The 19,850-nt window shown below is 46.9% G+C and overlaps 1 protein-coding gene across 3 annotated transcripts in view; it reads right to left on the bottom strand.

Moving 5' to 3' along the window:
- Positions 1 to 19,850, bottom strand: part of LOC144944310 (transcription factor EC-like) — a 75,853-nt gene that overhangs the window by 41,931 nt on the left and 14,072 nt on the right. For 2 of the 3 annotated variants that reach the window (XM_078872369.1, XM_078872370.1), the window contains exons 1-2: positions 6,329 to 6,385; positions 3,367 to 3,646 (exon numbers count right to left, since the gene is read on the bottom strand). In XM_078872369.1, coding sequence (XP_078728495.1) covers positions 3,367 to 3,646; positions 6,329 to 6,378 — 330 coding nt within the window. In that variant the 5' untranslated portion in view covers positions 6,379 to 6,385. Of the gene's footprint in view, positions 1 to 3,366; positions 3,647 to 6,328; positions 6,386 to 19,850 lie in introns of those variants that run through there. The other variant, XM_078872371.1, reaches the window with a different exon arrangement.

Raw genomic sequence — 19,850 nt, 5'->3', positions numbered from 1 at the left:
GCTGAGCTATCATGTGTGGCCAGGTCGCTTCTGAAAAAAATAGATATAGCTCAGTGGTCATTACCTAATAGAATACAAAATTGTATAAATATTATAGTTTATAGTACTCTACCTAATACCTCTTTTCCACTGTACAACCAAGTCGCGCTGGGGCCTTGAAAAGACAGGGCTCAGTCGGCGCCTGGTTGTTTTTCCACTGCAGAAGCTGAGCCGCGCCACTGACACACGCAATGACTCAACCGGTGACGTTTGGTTTGAGCTGTTGCGCAATCTCACGTCACGCGCATCATTAGTCACGCCCCTAGCCCTGCTTGGCCAAGAGCCAAATTCAGATGTCTTGTGAGGACAGTGAATCACAGAGTTTGTTTCCAGCTCGATATGGATAATGTCGAGTAGAAAAAAAAACATGTACGTGAGGGCCGCCACACTACCCGTATAGGGTCGCCCACACAAATCGGATGCTCGGTGAGAGGTGAGACAAACAGTGTCCTCCTTGAAGCCTTCATTCAGCGGTGGATATCTAATGGCTGACGATGACGACGTGAGAAGGAATGGCTGGTGAAAACCCTCTGGACTAAACCTGCCAGGCAGCGCTTGCCCATATTCGCGGCAATGTTTTATTTTTTTGACGGGCCTCTAGGAATGCCCCGCTGAATGAGATGCCTCGTTTCTCCCAGGCAAAATTCTCATGCCCTTAGGACGAGGCGTTTCTGCTGCACGATCGCCGTTAACTTGAGCCTGGCTCCTCTGACCGTGCGTCTCTCATGCCCACGTTGGCGTGGCAAATTTGTTTCTGCCCCCCAACCTCCCCCCCCCCAAGTGCGCCATGGCTTCATATCAATCGAGGCAGGCAGAGTGAGCTTCAAACGTTTTTCTGTGTGTGGTGGTATGCACAGCCCAGCTTTGTCAATTCACTGCTGTATGAGAGCCTTGTGGGGCTGCGAGGAATTTTTGTTCATACTTCAGCACGCTGGCCGGTATGGGTTTTGCGAAGGGGAGTGCAGAAAAAAAACTACGGATTCTGCTGCACTGCCCTCTACTGCCCACGACTCTGACTGCACCTCTCTTTTCTGCGTGGTGGTTACCCATCCAAGCACTATGCAAGCCCAAGGCAGCTTAGCTGATATCGGGCGTATGAAATCCATAGCTAGCGGACCATTTCAGGAGTTGCGAGGATGATGATGATGTGATACCACCAAATCTGCTGGGCTGCAAGGTGTCCAGGAGATGGCAGCACAGCAAGCAGGTTCCTGAATGTTTCGTTGTGTTGATATGAAGTGTCATGCTGTTGTATTTTGTGGGTTTGATGCAGACACTTCAGTTTCCTCTCACGTGTACAACACTGAAAATTATATTGTGAATACATCCTTATGCCGGACTCTGTAGAAAGGGTCTTGAAACGAAGGGAGGCCTTCATGGATAATTTACAGCCATTTTGTTCATCCCCTGAAAGCCTCCCCCACAACCATCTCGGTCACGTGGGTCATGTGACCATACTTTACCACGCTGCTCAGTGCGGGTTGTTAAGAGGTGCTCAGGACCAGTTTAGATATCACTCGCCACTGATGTTTAGCCACGGTCAGGAATTAATTGTGCTGCAGTATTTTTTTCCTAGTGCTTTGTATTGCTATACGGTGACCACGTAGAAATGAAAACGATGGCAATTTACCACTCGTAGTCCACGCTTGTCAATCGTGACCGTACAGGTGTTTTGAAATCGCTCGTGCAAATTGCTTCCATTGAGCCAACCTCACGATCAGCAGCCTTCATTTCAACAGACGACGACGCCTCTCTCTATGACAGCGTTCTTCTTCATTGCAAGGCCCGCGGACCACTGGCGGCCCCTGGTGGCCTTTAGTGCGGCCCCTGACGTGTGGCCCCCGACAAAACACAACACGTGACAAACACCACCCCTTGTAGGCGGGAGTGGCGGCCCTCACAGTGACGGCGAAAGTGGCCCCCCTCTCTGAAAATTAGTGAAGAACAACGGCTCTATTAGAAGCAAGAATAAATGTTTCAGGGAGAGCGCGAGGCTCAGCACTCCGACTGTGCGAATGCGGCGACGAGACAGGCTTTTATTATAGCACCGAACAGTCTTCTTTCTTCGACCGCGCTCGCCAGCTTGTTTGAACTCTGAAAGAGATCTTCATTTTCTTCAAGTAGAGTAAACACAACCCAGAGTCGCGGACGCACAGCGCAGAGTTGAGGAAACACAACGCATGGTAGAAGGAACTCAACGGAGAGTGTGCTACCGATCGTTAACAGTGAATTCAATGGTAACAGCTCCTGTGGCCTCAGCAAGATCGTGGCCAGAAGGGCGAGACACAGTGAGACCAATGCAGTTGGAGGGTGACTGCCTCCAACGGCCCAATAGCATCCTTGACAAGGATTCTGGATTCTCCACAGAGGCTGCTCTAAACACTGCTGGTGCCAGTCATTGACAAGTCCAATAAGCTCCACATCCTTTTGTACTGCATCAGTCCATCTAATCTCTAGTTCATGCTGCTCCCATTTAGCCCCGTCTATCCAGCCAAACAGAAACTCCTTGGGCATGCGGTGGCTGGCCATGCGGACAACATAACCCGGCCAACACAACCCCGCCTGCCAGAGGAGCTGACTGATGGCACTGTGTCAGGACCTGCCAAGGATCTGTAAGCTCCTCACACAATTCAGCCCGGTTAACCTAGGGTGGATCGTGGGCAGGCCAACTTTATGTTTCAAGCCATTGTTTATGACGCTCATGGTCTTCTCCCATGCATTGAGAAGATAGGTTAAGAGGACCCGGAACTTTGTGTGGTGCAAAAAGGCCAGGCAACTTCCACGCAGCACTACGCAGCCGATGGAAAGAAAATGCTGCTCGACAGATTCAACATGAGATCTCCACTGCCAAAGCGGAGCTGGTCATGAGCACACTGCCCAGGTATGGGAACTCCTCCACTCTCTCCACAACTGCTCAATTGTCACACACTCGCTGTCTGTGCCGGTTGCTGTCCGCTTAACATTTTGAGCCTTTGGGCCTGTGCTCAGCAACTGTGTGTACAAAACAACAACACCAACAACCGCCATTCGCCTCCAAGTGGCGGTGACATCACAACGGCGCTTGTGCCAGGCCATGTCCACTTTAAGGCCACGTGAAGTGTCGAACGCCCGCTGGCAGGAGGTCACGGGACACACCCAGGTGCAATGGGTCGACTGACTCAGATGACTGGCCGATGCACCACCTGTGCCCTCTACTATGTCAGCAACAACAACACACACACAAACACAATCCAATGCGTTGGCAGCATCATCCCCCGCACGTACGGCCAGCAAAGCGGCCCTCTGTGCTCGTGAGCCTGCACGCCACGTGGGGTGGGGGTGCCTTGCCTTTTTCCCTTGCGCGTGGCACAGCGGAGAGGAGGAGGCGGAGGAGGGCATGGTGGCGGCGGACAGCTGAAGGCTGAACTCGAGGCGAGGCGAGGCGCGGGCGGGCTGCCCCGGCGATGCGAGCGGCGGCCTCCGTTCTCGCGAGCGGCACAGCAGCACCTCCCTGGGCGCATGCAGGAGCACCCGGGGCGCTGCCATTGCCGCCGGGGTCACCCCGACGTCGGGTTCCCTCGCTCGCGGCTTCAGCTCCGAGTCGACGCCGACGCCACCGACGCCGTTGCTGTCGTTGACATTCGTGCGCGTCGCAAGAAGACAAAAGAGAAAGATTTCCACCGTGTAGCATTTAACAGGCTGTTGGGGCAAGTGCTGTTGGCGGGTAGCACCTGTGAAGGTCGGCACGGCACACGAGGGGGTGGGGTGGTCAACACCACGCCCGGGCCACCTTTGTCTCCCAAGTGGCGATGTTTACACACAGCACTAGGTACTCATTTTGTGGCTGAGTTAACCTAAGGGGCGCCCAGGACCGGTTCACATATTCGCCACTGTTAATGGTCGTGAGCAGGAATCGAACTCGGGTCGCTGGTTTCGTAGTGGAGTGCCCTAATCATTGCGTTACCGCTCTGCACAGAACCCACACACACATACATGCACACACACGCGCCAACAGATGGACACACGGGGAGACGCACATTATACGATGCTATTGTCCACGATTGCAATCCTGTGAGCTTTGCCAAACTGCGAGTGCGTTGTTTCGCGTGCCGGGTTTGTCAATCCATCGCTGGTACGAGGGGCACCTTTGCACGTGCGTGCTGGTGAAGTGGTGAGTGGGCAGAATCGATTCAGAATATCGTTTGCCACTGTTGTTAGCGTTGTCCGGGATTCAAACTCAGGTAACTGGGCTCGTTATACTCTATATTACAACCGCCACTCTATCCCGAAGTTGTTATAATTCTAACAATATAAAAAAAAAAATTGTCAAAGTCTCACAACACTGTGCCAGTCTGCACTAAATTCCACAAAATCATGGTACTCACAGCTAGAATCCTTTCAAAAATGTGCCATTTATTTACCCAGGAATTCTCATTGGGTTTCCCTACTCTTTTTCGTGAGCATTCTGCTTTAGAAGGGTTACCAAATTCCGTGTTGGCATGTGTTATTAAATTGCTATTCATGCAGCACTAAATCTTTGCTACAGTAGCTCATTTAATATCACACATTTTAACAAGTAGGTCAGGTGAATATAAAACACGATTTGGTTTGGCACTGAGAGTGTAAGGAGATGGACATTTCTGTATAATTGCCTTCTACAGGTAAAGGTCCCGGTCTACTCAAAATTTAGAATCTCCTATAGAGCAAAACGATCACGGCTGTGATCAGATTAAAAAGTGATCCCACGACTATACGGCTAAAACAACACAATAATAGACCACAGTGTCCGAACATCACGGCCAAACTAAAACCATCTTCCCACACAATGGCCTCCCTTCAGAGCCTCGGCAATGTCATGGAGTTGGTCAGCACATTCCCAAAGCGCGCCTCCTATCTTATAATTCCCCACCCACAGCTGATTACGACTGTATTGCTACTGTGGGCTATGCAATGCCATAATCCTCTATGCACACTGCTCCAACCTAACCCAGAGTTGATAATTGTTTCTTTACCCTTTAATCTGGCAACAAAACTGTCATGTTTGCATAGACAACAATACCTGCAGTCATAATGCAAACAAAAAACATAACTCTGATAATGTATGCACTGTCTTTGAAGTTGATTGGTCCACACCCGAGACAGCTTTCCTTAGAGCCTAGTCTCACATGAGTTGGACCAGATGACGCCAATGAATGGTGAAACACATGTACATGGATTTTATGGAAATGCACGAAACGCTAATGCGAAGTAGCCTCGTTCCAATAGTCAACACGTGTCACTTCAACAACCAGAATGAACGAGGAATTGAATTAATGAATGTTTAGCACGCTCAAACAACGCACGTCATAATCCATCACAACTTAACAGAAACGTTCATAAAATCCCACACAATGACTTACATCCACCACGAATAAACACTGTAGATGTGCAATACAAAATACCGTAACCACTAAATTAATGACAAAGCTGTAATATAAAATGAAAAAATAACAAAGGAGTTCATCAACAGAATATTCTCCATAAAGACGTGACAGAATTAAGACATTATCCTGCTTCTGCAGTTTCCCTGCTGTGATTGTCTCGCCTGATGACGGTCGCTTGTGTTGAGATCGAAACGTCGTGATCTATTATTTTCTACCTACGTGACTTTACCAAAATAACCAAAGAGTAAGAATGAAGGCAGTTTAACTGTGAAAGTCCACAGATATTTTCTTAACACCGACTGGCAGTTACCGAAAAAAGCTCACATCCGAGCTTGTAGCAGATGAATTAATGCTCAGCTGCTGAAGGAAACACGAGATGAACAAGCAACCGGTCTAAGATAGCAGGAGCGCGATGTGTATCCAAACGAAACAAACGCTTCGGGCACGAGGCAGCTCAAGGGGCTCAGCCTAAATTCATTTAAACAAATTAGGAGATTAAGCAGCTCATAAAAGTGAATGAATCTCTCTCATATCAATCTCGTCTGGTTCTCTCTTCTCTCATCTCAATACATCTTTGCTCCTGGTCTACATCCATCATCTCTCTCATATCACTACATCCATGGCTCGTCGGGAAATGTCACCGCATCTTCATCTCTTGTCTACAGCTCTTCTGTCATCTCACTCGGAGTTGATGAATCTACAGGGGGGAGGCTCTAAAAATAAAATTGGCTCCTCAAGGGCCAGGAATTGGCCAGCACCACAGCCGGCCCGAGTTACTCCCCCATGCAATTCAAACAACCACGGTCAAATATGAATTCACCCATCGTCTTACAATTCACACGAGTGCGATGCACGCGTCAGCAAAAAAAACATAAACATGCACTTACAGCCAGAAACAATCCCAGGCATCGTGCTCGAACCCCCGCCAGTGCAGCATTGGCACGGACAAGAATCAGCCACGACGGCCTCCCCGGCACCATGGAGTCCAACTCAGAACCCCAGTGCCCCCCCCGCCCCCCATCGTTATAAGCCGCCAAGCTACAGCGGGGTGTCGACTCATTTCGCCTGCTCAAGGGAAGACGCACGCTTGGGTGCTGATGTGCGGGGAAGGGCTGGCCACGGGGGGGGAGGGGGGCGGGGATAACGACCGTGTGCAGGAAGCTGAAATCTCGACTCGGAGAAAAGTGGAAGGCATCGCAGACAACATCTGCTGGGTCGTTACAAAACACGCGTCGCGGATTGTACCCATCAGCAGATTTGCGGTGCGTCGTGCAGCGTTGAACACGATGCGCTGAGCCCGTTCCCGGGTCTGTGTCGTAGAGGAGTGCACCATTACGTCTTGGGTAATACCGGCACTCGTCAACAAAACTTGGCACATACCCTTTAGGGTTGTCTATTGTAATACTAACTTTGACGTATGTACAATCCAAAGCCTGTGACCAAACATATTCACATATTCACTTTAAGATGTTTTCTTGTTCATGTTTTTGTTTGTTTGTTTGTTGCGGTTGCACCCGATTCAAGAGCTGAATGGCTCACAGGGCTATACCTAATACATGAACTTGAACTTGAAACCGCCAGGACATGTGCCCGATTTTGTCAGATTTCGGAAGCTAAGCCGGACGAAGCCTGGATAGAACTTGGATGGGCAAACACCCTGCACAACAGGTGTGAAAGACTGCCCAGGCTATTCTGGGGGCATCAAACGGCAGCGGCAGTGCACCAAAATCCATTGTAGCAGTGTGCAGTACTTCTACGCTACCAAGTCTACGCTCCGCCTACAGCAGCCCGCGCGGACCAGCGTGGTGACTGGTGAAGTATAGTCAGATAACCCCCATAACCCCCACTGCATAAGAGGTCATCAGCAGAGAGTCAAAGGAGTTAAAGGGTCAGCGGGTGATGGAAACCCGATTGGGAGAAGAGTCAAACCCTGGGCGTGCAGGCAAGAGAGCAGATAAGTGGTGTCAAGTGATGTCAACAGGTGAGGGTTGTGAAGCCGGGGGGGAGCGGTGAGGGTTGTGAAGCCGGGGGGGAGCGATGGTGTAGTGGTTAGCACGCTGCGCTATGAACCTGATGACCCGGGTTCGATTCCCGCTCACGGCCAACACCAGTGACGATTATCTGAACCGGTCCTGGGCCTCCCCTAGGTCGACTCAGCCTGAAATGAGTACCTGGTGCGGTGTGTAAACATCGCCACTGGGGAGACAAAGGCGGTCGGGCGTGGTGCTGGCCACCCACCCCCTCGTGTACCGTTCTGGCCTTCATAGGTGCTCGCTAACAGCACTTGCCCCTACAGTCTGTTAAGGCTATATGGGGGATCTTTGTTGTGCAGCCTCTGTTCATATTGTATGTACAATGTACATACAATATAAATCCTACTGTACAAGCATCTCAGGATGCTTAACAGGGCAAGCATATGAACATAAACACACATTGGAAAGCAGGGTGGCGTAGTGGTAACACTTGCCCCTTACAGCAAGAAGGGCCTGGGTTTGATTCCCGACTTGTGTGGAGTTTGCGTGGGTTATCCGTGGGTTATCCGTGGGTTATCCGTGGGTTATCCGTGGGTTATCCGTGGGTTATCCGTGGGTTATCCGTGGGTTATCCGTGGGTTATCCGTGGGTTATCCGTGGGTTATCCTCTAGGTTTTCCGGTTTCCTCCCAAAGTCAAAACCCACATTGCGATGTTTGGCCAATACCCAAAATTTATCGAGCAAATCGCTCAATGGGGATAACACGGAGATGGACATCACCCCCTGCAGCGGCAACAACTCAGGACCCTCCCGAAAAAATTAAATAAACAAAAATCTTAAATCCCAATAAGAAAAAACACAACGCACAAACACGGGCTGTGAAAAGGCATCAGTGGCCCCACACAGCGAGACCAAACGGTCTCAGGCAGCGTAACAAAAATAACGGATAGTAGAGGTGGGGGGGTTTGGGTTAGATCGTGGAAATATATAAATGTGTCGTTAAAACCCGCCACCACACATATATTTACACGATCTAACCCCCACCAAAAAAACCCTCTATTATGTATGATATTGGTCGCGAAAGCCTACGTGTTAAACTGACAACGGATTTTACCGAGTTGTGGCAAAGGGCATGTGTTATTCATGGAACCAGGGGTAGAACGAGGCTGGATATTGTTACCAATACAGAACTGTGAAAAGTGAAGTGTGTAACACACGCACATATAATGGCGCATCCATTCTAGTTTGCCGTGTCAGCGTTTCACAGCGGTTCACCGAAATGCTTAAGTGTGATGTATGAATGTTCAACTTCCTTCGCACCGTACATAGCCAGATGCGCGTTAGGTGAAATGTTTAAGAGGTACACATACAAAGATCCCACCCACAGTGTAGCCTTACTAAACTGTTGGGGCAAGTGCTGTTTGTGAGCACCTATTAAGGCCGGCATGGCGCAACGAGGGGGGGGGGTGGCTGGCACCACGTCCCAGCCGTCTTTGTCTCCCCTATCAAGTCAAGCTTATTTATAATTATTATAAGCTATTATTTAACCAGGTGGGAACTCAATCGGCACCAGGATGAGTCTCATTTGCAAGAAGTGCCTGGGTTGTAACAGCAGCAACAACACAGGTCGAGGAGCAGCCTCTCGTCACCGCCTGCTCGCACCGCTTGCTGGCGGAGGTCGTTCTGCCGCTCGTAGAATCAGAATCAGAAAGGGGTTTTATTCGCCATGAAAGTTTGTACAGACAAGGAATTTACTATGTAGGAATCTTAAAAACTTAAATAAGTGGTATACAGTCTAACTATACTAAAATTGCAAATTCTAACTAATTCTAAGGGGCTAAAGTATGTAAAATTTTGAATAAGTATACAATATAAAATGTAAACTAGCTGTAAGTATGGCAAGGTGTAATTTTGTAGATAAAATGTTAAAGTAAGTGTAAAAGTCATTTTAAGCCCTCGAGCGAACTCTGGAGAGCACCGGGTCAACGCTCGCTCGTTGAACCTGCTTTCGCGCCGTACGCAGCCACCCGTGCTAGTCGGAGGTGCGAACGCTTCCACGTTGACCGGACGTGTTGGAAGGGGTGGGCCGTACCCACACTTTACCCCACCACGTGCCACCCTGCCAATCGCCTACTGTCGGAAAACCCATTCGCGCCGCTTTTGAGAAACTTGCCCCATTGTTTCAATTGGCGCGCCGGGAGGTGGAATCGAACCGGCGACCTCTGGATCACAAGTCCAGGGTGCTAACCATTGCCTGCCAGCAGCTCCAACGATAACAATTACGAATCGTCGGCATTTCAGCACGCTTATTTACGGGTAACACAATACAAATATGGAGTGGAGTGGTGGCACAGTGGTTAGCGCACACCGTTACCAACTAGGCGACCTGAGCTCAATTCCTGGCCACGCTTAACATCAGCAACGGCTGCGATGCCAGAACCGGTCCTGGGCACCATCTTCACCAACCCACACTGATCAGCATGTTGAAGCGTGGTCGAACAACCACAATGATCGACGCAACGTCGAAAGCCATTCATCCTCCAGTGGATTGACAAAGGGCATGTCAATTATTCGTACACTTACAAATGTGACGGTGATGTGCAATACACTCAATAATTAATGCAAAAAATTATCCGGGATATTATCTCACAGTAGAACAATGCAAATCCAACACAAATCCTGCACGTGACGAGAGCAGCATTTAGAACCAGCGGAAGGTGACACAATCAGACACTTGCGAGCGATGGGCTGTGCAACGTTTCTGTATATTCGTGAGGAAGTTTACTGGTTAAAGGAACTTGACAGTTTTCAGAGTTAGTGATGCTAACCGAGCGCCCGCAAGACACTCACGCACAACCGGCACGAGCTTGCCGAGATGCAAATTTACATAATGGGGTGACGTTTCGGGCAAAGGTCCTTCTTGATAGCACGTAAACATCGCAGGAAGAGACACTGGCGGGCAAAAAGAGACGTGGATGCTGAACGCAGCTCATCTTCGAGAGAGGCGGGTTCTCGGCGGAGGGAAGGGAGTCAGCAAAAATAACACGAGGAGATCCACATTTTTTGTTAATTTTTCAAGAGCCGCCAATGTGTGTGAATAAATACACAGATAAAGGCAGAGATTCCCCCGTGTAGCCTTAACAGACTGCTGGGGCAAGTGCTGTTAGCGAGCACCGATGAAGGCTGGAACGGTACACGAGGGGGTGGGTTGCCAGCACCACGCCCGAGTGGCAATGTTTACACACCACACTAGGCTACTCATTTGAGGCTCAGTCGACCTAGGGGAGGCCAAGGACCGGTTCAAGTAATCGTCACCGGTGTTTGCCATGAGCGGGAATCGAACTCGGGTGGCCGGGTTCGTAGCGCAGTCCGCTAACCACTACACTACCGCACCCCCCATCGCCTGGCCTATTAGATGTTTTTTTGTATTTTAAGGCAGTGTGTTGTCATACCTGTCAACCCATACAGTTTACCCCGTATTCTTGTGCGGGGAAATTGAGTTTTCAGGTCCATACGGCGCACAGCCGTTTCGATACGGGCAACAACAAAAGTGTCTATTTGTTTGTGTTTCTCCCTTGTGATGGGACTTTGTAGGATGAACGCTGAGATTTATAAGGGCACCACGTGGTGACCAGTAAGGTCTGAATTGGTCTGTAATAAGACAGGGCACTGATAAGGGGTTGCCAGGTATGGTTTGTTCACATACGTGTTGAGTGAAGTCGGTTCATTTTAAATTTCAGACAAACGCCGCCGGAAGTGCTTTCGGCGTTGAAAACTGTGCACTAAAAGTGCAGATTTCGTATATTCCAATGGAACTCCCTTTGTGTGTTGTTCACCCTTTGTTGGTGTTGTTGTTGCAAGCGGCAGAAATTTTCCGTTGAAAAAAGAGAATGTACGGCAAGCGCGGAGTAAAGAGACAGTGGAGGAACTGCCCGTCATTATCCTGCTGCAACAGAAGAACAAATGGGAGCGATATTTTCCGAGGAATGTGTGAAGTGGTATTTGTCATGAGCATACGCGTCAACCCATATTCACTGCCTACCTCATTACAGACCAATTCAGACCTTATTGGTCACCCCGTGCCCCTTTTAAATGTCAACGTTCATCCTATAAGGGGCCGTCCATAAATGACGTCACGCACCTGGGGGGGGGGGGTCAGACATTTGTGACGATGTGTGACGATGGGGGGGTTTGAGAAATGTGACGTCACATCAATATGAGAAACTTTAAATAAATATAGACAACACGTTCTATTTAATTAAATAGACTTTTTAATAAATGTTTTCTCCTACAACACCAGAGTTCAGCGCCACATTAAATACGCACTACAATGACAATAGTTTAAAGCGATTTTGCAGATTTTGATGTGACGTCACATTTCTCAACCCCCCCCCCCCCCCCCATCGTCACACATCGTCAAAAATCTCTGACCCCCCCCCCCCTAGGTGCGTGACGTCATTTATGGACGGCCCCTAATTATTGTCCTTTAAGCACTCTTCTCTTTTGCCCGCACCTCTGACGTGTAACGTGTTCCGTTTTTTCCCCCTCTCACGCTCCTCCGTATGACTCGCGTTGTTGTTATTCTTTGTTCTGTGCTCACGATGCACCGCAGATCCCACTTGCAAACCAGCTGGGTGACTGTTGCGAGATGGGACTTTCCACGTAACAAAAAAATATAGATTTATTTATTTATTTGTAAGCAGTTTTGACTCTTTTCATACGTACATTCGAGGCCCTGGTTTAAGAAAGTCTCGAAGACGGCATCCATTTAAACTGAATCGAACGCCTGTTCACAGTCTACCAAAGCCAGCAATTACCGTACTATAGCTATCATTAATTTGGTCTCGTTTCTAGTCTAATTCATAGTACTATGTGGTAAACGATTGAAGAACTCAACAACAGAAGGCTGCAACGTGGGCTGAAGCTAAATATGAGCGAAACAAAAAGACATTGTACGCTTTCAGTGAACAATAAAATATATATATACATTCTGGAGGGGCACAATTAGAATAAACATGACAGATTATGTATACCTAAGCCACTTGCTAAAGGAAGACTGGCACTGTACGCGATATAGAGCGACCATCACCCTATACCAGGGGTCGGCAACCAAAATAACAAGAAGAGCCATTTCTTTCCAATTCGGTACAAAATTCAGTATTTCAAGAGCCGCAATGCATCTGAGTACATACTGTACATACGTACATATCGTCAAGAAGCAGCCCGTAAAGAGCCGCATGCGGCTCCGGAGCCGTAGGTTGCCGACCCCTGCCCTATACCGTCAGACCGTATAGGGTGACGGTCAATGTGACCACACGCTTTCAGATGCGCTTCTACGGCCGTCTGGAACGTTCTTCCTTCTGATATTAGGACGCCACTGGAGCTATTAACTTTTTAATCTCGATTGAAAACTCATTTGTTTAGAACTGATTGTTTTGTGTTTGAGTTGGTTGTCCTTCCCCCCGCACCTCCGATTATTATCACGGTTGGCTACGTGCGGTGCGAAAGAAGATCAACATACATAGATAGAGTGCTCACAAAAGCCAGTGGGCTAGGAGTGCAGGACACGTCAATGACAGTGATAATGGTCAACGCATTCCAGAGGGCGACCACCGCAGAGATGGAGCGATGAGTTGAGCTCCCGTGCAGCGGCGAGCTGGATCTAAACTAAACTATGTTTTATTTCACCAGGTAAGGCCCACTGAGCTATGTAGCTCTTTTTCAGAAACGACCTGGCCACAAATTATCGCCCGACGAAGTGGCTCATCACGTGGACATTTATAGCAGCCATCGTGGCATAACGGGACCACGAGGGAGGGCTATGATGTTGGGAGGCCCTCATCCAGCAGTGGATAAATCGTGGGTGCTGAATATTATTACGACAGCAAAATTACTACGGATAAACACAAATGATGCAACAGTATGCATCAAATTCCCCGAGTAAAGGGATGCGATATTTTACAAGTGACACAGACACTCCAAAGAGGCATCTATGATTTCCACGAAACCAGCTACAATGCTCTTTGGTTTTTAAGGTAAGGTCACGTAGGTTAAAGGAGAAAACAAATACATTAAAGCACGACGTTTCGAAGGCAACACAAGCCACCATCACAGCAAAAATCACTGCACGGTGCCACCTGAAGACGGAGGCTTGTATTGCCTTCGAAACGTGGTGATTTAATTTATTTGTTTTCTCTTTTAACCTACGTGACTTTACCGAAAAAAACAAAGAGTATGGATCCTTGCAATCACGAAAGCTTCAAATCTAGAATCAGCTACAATGCGTTTAGAATATATAACGAGACCAAGTCATATACACGTGAGGTTTTAATACTTAAATAATAAAATGTCGTGTAAGACGTTGGTAAAGGATGGTACATCTCTCTTTTTTTTAAACAAGTGCCGATAATCCTAGACTCTCGATCAAAGGCAGGAATGCAAGCCTCTAATGCTGTCCACTCACGTGCCCACCACCGAACTAATGAAGTGAAACGTCAAAGGGACCACCAGCATTGATGCGCCGTTCTATTCGTGCGCGTGGAAGCATGTTTCAGGAGCTAACTGCCAACGTTCATTTAGTTTTGCCATTTCGCCTCCATTGATGCAGCGCAGACTGCAGCGGTCTACAATGCAGTCTGTAGTTTGGGTTGCCTGGCCACAATCGTAGCACCTGTGGCTCGCCTCTAATGTTACACCCACGAAGGGAGATGTGCGCATTGCCGCGTTGATGTTCTGACGCGGTCGATGGTTAAACGGTGCCTTTGAGGAGGAATGCCAAAGCCAGGAGGTGCGGCGATGGCTGGGGTCTGGAATGAGCAGGTGGTTTATTCTGGACGTTTGCATCGTCCCACTCTGTTCGCCCGCCAGCGTCCTTCCAGATCTGGGTGAGATTCTAGGACGGTGACAGCGCGATCGCAGACGGGGAAACGGGACTTGCGTTGGCATCGATGGGCTATGCACACACACGGCAGTTAACCAAATCATCGTTTTGTATTTAGAAAATTCGCTTACCAAAAACGAGTGAATGACAATTCAGCTCTGAGTATTGAGTTGACACGTGATAGACTTAGAAAACATCAACATGGTATTTTTCAAATATATCATTAGGAAGTCCACGTTTCTTCGGAGTAGAGTCTCAAACCTGCCACAGCATTTTACAGATCAGTAGCAAATTTAATAACTACACAGGGCGATCCATGTACAGACACCCTACTGATTTCTAATGGCCCTATTACTTTCTTCTCAACCCGTGCATATTGCAAATAGCTATGCTGGACAAAGTCTGTCAGGAGTGTTGTTAAAAGATGCAACGCTTGCACTGAGATTAGTGGAAGACGCTTAGCGACTTTGATAGCAATGTTATATTGTCCTCCCTATAATATATCCATATTATTTGATTGGAGAATCTGTAAATGGATCACCATACAAACGAGGTACAACGAATGTATTTAATTAATCCTAAGCAGTAGCAGCACATTGAAACCTGTTCAGCATTAATGGTCACCCCACCATGTATACATGCCCACAATATGCTTTCAAACACGGTCTCCTCTGTGGTTCATTACACACGCACAATGCCACAATTCACTGATTAGAATCAACTGCTAAGACCAATGCACACACGTCAAATCATCGCATGAGGAAATCGATTACCGAATATTAAAAAAATATTACATTCGTGCACAGCCCTTTATCATTTCACTAAGGTATGAAATCCTCTCCCTGCCGTGTTAGTGGGGGCTGTTTGACCATATTTCACCACACTGCCCAGCATGTGTTGATGGGTGGGCCCCAAGACCAGCTCACTTATCGCTCGTCACTGACATTAGGCGTTGAATGGAATTGAAATGGGGTTACTGGGTTCAGAGCACCATGCGCTAACGACTGTACCACGGCTCAGTCCAAACGCTAATATTCGTGCAAATGAAAGTACATGCCAATGATACGTTGTTTCTATCTAGACTAACGGAGTGAACACATCTGTACCAAACGAGGCAGAAAAAGTGACGAACAATATGACCGAGTCAGTAAAGTTAGGTTAAGGAATAAATTGATTCCTCAGGCATCTCACAGTCCCAAATCATGACGAGACTGTGGATTCACCAATGTGACTGAAACATGTCACGGTAGTCTTCTTGGTTCTTTCGGTAAAGTCACGACAGACCTGGTTTTCACCTGAGGACGGCTGCTTGCGTTGTGGCCGAAACGTCGTGAGAATTGTTTTATTATGTTTTATTTTTATTATTTTATTACTTCCCTTCTACGTGACTTTACCGAAAGAACCAAGAAGATGAATCCCTGCAGTCACGAAAGCTTAAAATAATAAAAATAAAACATAATAAAATATTATGTTTTATTTGTATTACTTTATTACTTCCCTTCTACGTGACTCTACCGAAAGAACCAAGAAGATGAATCCCTGCAGTCACGAAAGCTTAAAATAATAAAAATAAAACAATAAAATATTATGTTTTATTTTTATTACTTTATTACTTCCCTTCTACGTGACTCTACCGAAAGAACCAAGAAGATGAATCCCTGCAGTCACGAAAGCTTTAAATCGAAACATGTCACGCTAGTGTTCAGCAGAGGGCGATATACATTTACAAGTGGACTACCCTGCCGTAAAGGGCCCATCAAACCGCGTCCTGTGTTGATGGACATCTCAGCCCCTGCCACGAAACTCGCATTGCTCAACATGACACTACATCCGCACGTCGAAAGTACTGCACGTGTGGGCACTTTCGCAAATCAATCAACCCCACAGTCAAAACGTTGAAGTCATCCTCGTAAAAATAGACGGGATATCATTTTGAATGTGAGTCGCGTACAGTTTTTAAAAAATCCGGCTGATTTATGTAAGGAGCCGTCCATCGTCCATAAATGACGTCACGCGATTTTGGACGATTTTGCCCCCTCCCCCTTCGTCACACGGCGTCACAAAAAGTCAGACACCCCCCTCAAATATGACGTCACAAAGCTCTGCCCCCCCCCCCAAAAAAACCATAAAACATGCTTTAAATCGCTTTAAACTATTGTCATTGTAGTGCGTATTTAATATGGCGCTGCACTCTGATGTTGTAGGAGAAAACATTTATTAAAAAGCATATTTAATTAAGTAGAACGTGTTGTTTATATTTATTTAAAGTTGCGCATTTTGATGTGACGTCACATTTCTCAAACCCTCTCCCCTCCTCGTCACACATCGTCACAAATGTCTGACCCCCCCCCCCCCAGGTGCGTGACGTCATTTATGGACGGCCCTTAACGAGACAATAGGTTTGAAGCAACCTGACTGCACAATCAGCACCATCTCAGTGTGGATGAATAGTCAGTTTGTCTATGTAAGTCTGACACCTCGGTATTCTACAAAATTTCTCCCATTAACAAAAAAAGGTGGACAAATCATTTTCGCTTAAATACGGATGACAGTCCTAAATGGTTGGAGACACTATGTCCAAGAAAAACAACGGCAAATTCACGCAACGATTACCCAAAGCTACGAAGTGTGATTTATGCATCAGAAATTGTGGAACTGCCCATATCGTTCTCATGGGACTTTATCAAATATACTAACAAAGGACATGCACTTTTAACTGTGAATTCGTCATACATAATTGACAATAGGATACTATATAACACGGCAGGGCTTTTCGGCAATCAAGGATGGCCCAGATAGCATGGGATTCGTCTTGACTTAAGGCACCACGGAGAGCCACTGGTGGATTTCAAGGGATTTAAATGTGGCCCACAGGATTAACCCCCTCAATGCCATCATTCCAGACACACAATTATTTGCAAGGCCAACAGATTGATAGCACGTGGCTTATTTGTGCGGTGTAAAAATAAAACCTTCCCACATACACATTAAGTGGAGGTACAGGTAAGGAGGCTTTTGTTGAAACAAAGCCAAAGATCCCCCGTGTAGCCTTAACAGGCTGTTGGGGCAAGGGCTGTTAGCGATACGTCCGACCGCCTTTTTCCTCCTAGTGGCCATGCTTACAACTTTGCACCGGGTAGTCATTTTAGGCTGAGTCGACCTAGGGGAGACCCAGGACCGGTTCAAATAATCGTCACTGGTGTTGGCCACGAGTGAGAATCGAACTCGGTCGCCCAGGTTCGTAGCGTGGGGCGCTAACCGCAACACATTTTTGTGAAAATACATTTGAACACATACAGATGTGCACACGCCAAGCAAAAAAAAAACTTTCTATAGTTTCTGGGGGTGGAACCACGAATTGACTTGCTGACCAAAACCAATTCTCTCCTCTCGCAATACACAATATTGATCGCATGTGTGAGAACGGCATCGTCGTCCGTCAATTCGTACAAGTTGCACGTTAAAGTTCCTCTTAATTCCAGCAGCCAACAGAGGCGGCTCCGTGAAAGGGTTTATCGCCTCCTCACGCGACGTCGCCAATCGCACAATTGCAACAAAAGACAACGGGAAGATCTCGACACGATATATATTTTAAACATCTCTTGCAGCTGTCGCTCGGGCAGGCGAAGTGGAGCTGCAGCGATGGGGACGCATTTTTGTTGAGCTGTGTGTTTTTCTCTCATGTTTTTTGTTCAAGGAAGAAAAACTCTCCGCTCGCCGAGTTCGTCTGTAGCGTATGATTTTGCTGGAACGGTCACACCTGATGACGGATGCTTGTGTTGCTTCCAAAACGTCGTGATTTAATTTAGTTGTTTTCTTATTTTTATTTTATTTTGTTTTTACCTACGTGACTTGACCGAAAAAAACAAATAGTATGAATCATTGCAGTCACGAAAACTTCAAATCTACAGCGGAGACACTTTGACCCTTTGGTGATTGCCTCTGTGGTTCATGTAATGGGCAATTGCACGTAAATGTTTTGTTTGCTAAAGTAATCTGATGGAAGTGAACGCTCGTGAAGGTGACAGTTGGGCAAAACATGTTATTGGACAAACATATTTTTCGGCATTGGCCATTATTCACAACTTAAAAGTTTATGAAGGAAGTGATTAGTTTAGATTGTTTTGGTTTGTGCAGAATCACCATCGCAGTCCTTCACAGAGTCAAAACATCACACCTCCCTTGCTTTGACATTCCTCGAAGACACCGCTGGAACCATCAGTGGCATCAGAACATCAACAGGCCAACACGCACGTCTCCTTCATAAGAAGGAAAGTTAAAGACACAATCCACAGTGCAATTGTGGCCATGAAACCCAAACAGAACATACAGTAAACCACTGCCGTCTGCCATCCTTCAACACAGGAGTAGCAAAACCACACGAACTCTCTCCTGAGGCCCTCTCATCGTGGCTAGCAAATGTCGACATTGACATTTAGCTCTTGAGCACGCAGCCATATGCGAGAATAGAATGGTCCTCTAACTTTCTGTTTTTATTTCAGTGGGGCATGCCATCGAGGGACATTCATATCGTACGAGAGCGCTCGCCTAAAACCACCCCCCCCCAATATGTTGGCTTCGACAATCCCACATATATAAAAAAAAAAGCAATTTCTGCATTTCTCATTAGCACAGTCTCATAACATATGTAATGCACTCACATTCCGGCAAATTCTCTTCTTCAAAGCGGAGAGAGAGAGCGGAAGCACAGGTTAACGATTGCTCTTCCATTGCATTGCCCTAAACATTTAACCAAAGTTTTCGAAAAGAGAGGTTTGCACGATTGAAACGTGTTCATCTCAAATTAACAAAATACAAAGACTCAGGCCACCACTGTGAAGAAGGGCCATAGCCCAAAACTTCACACAAATATGTTGAGGTTTCTTTTTTACTCTGAATAATGCCAATTGCCCAACGTAATAATCCATTACGTGCTTTTCTGCTATTGCCCATCACGAGACATTGTCTACCCATTGGTAAGGGGAGGGTTTCCCATTTCATTGCAAACCTTCACTGTCCTGAGATCTCACAATCCTACTCATTCATGCACTTTACTATTTAACTATTTTTATTTTACCGTTAAGGCCCACTGAGCTATGTAGCTCTTTTTCAGAATCCACCTGGCCACAAATGATAGCTCAACGAAGTGGATTATCGTGTGGCAATTTACATTAGCCAAATACTCTAAATGCATGTTTCTAAATGTAGAGGGAAAATCCGTAGGACCCAGAGAAAAATTCACGCGACCACATGGAGCAAACTCCAAATATACAGGTGTCAGGGTCTGGATCGAACCCACGACCTCCTGCATACCAGGTGAGGTAGTGAACATCTCCCCACCGTGGAACATAAAGCTGATACTCTAGGTTTCTTCGGTAAAGTCATGTAGGTAAAAAATAAAAATGAAATTAATAAAAGTAATAATGGAAATGATTTATTATTTTATTTCTATTATTACTTTTATTAATTTTAATTTTATTTTTTACCTATGTGACTTTACCGAAGAAACCTAAGAGTATGAATCCTTACAGTCATGAAAGCTTCAAATCCATAAAG

This window comes from Lampetra fluviatilis, chromosome 34, assembly GCF_964198595.1.
Source record: "Lampetra fluviatilis chromosome 34, kcLamFluv1.1, whole genome shotgun sequence".
In the NCBI taxonomy this organism is placed as follows: domain Eukaryota; kingdom Metazoa; phylum Chordata; class Hyperoartia; order Petromyzontiformes; family Petromyzontidae; genus Lampetra; species Lampetra fluviatilis.
Note: the sequence above shows the minus strand (reverse complement) of the source record. Positions and strands in the feature narration are given on the sequence as shown.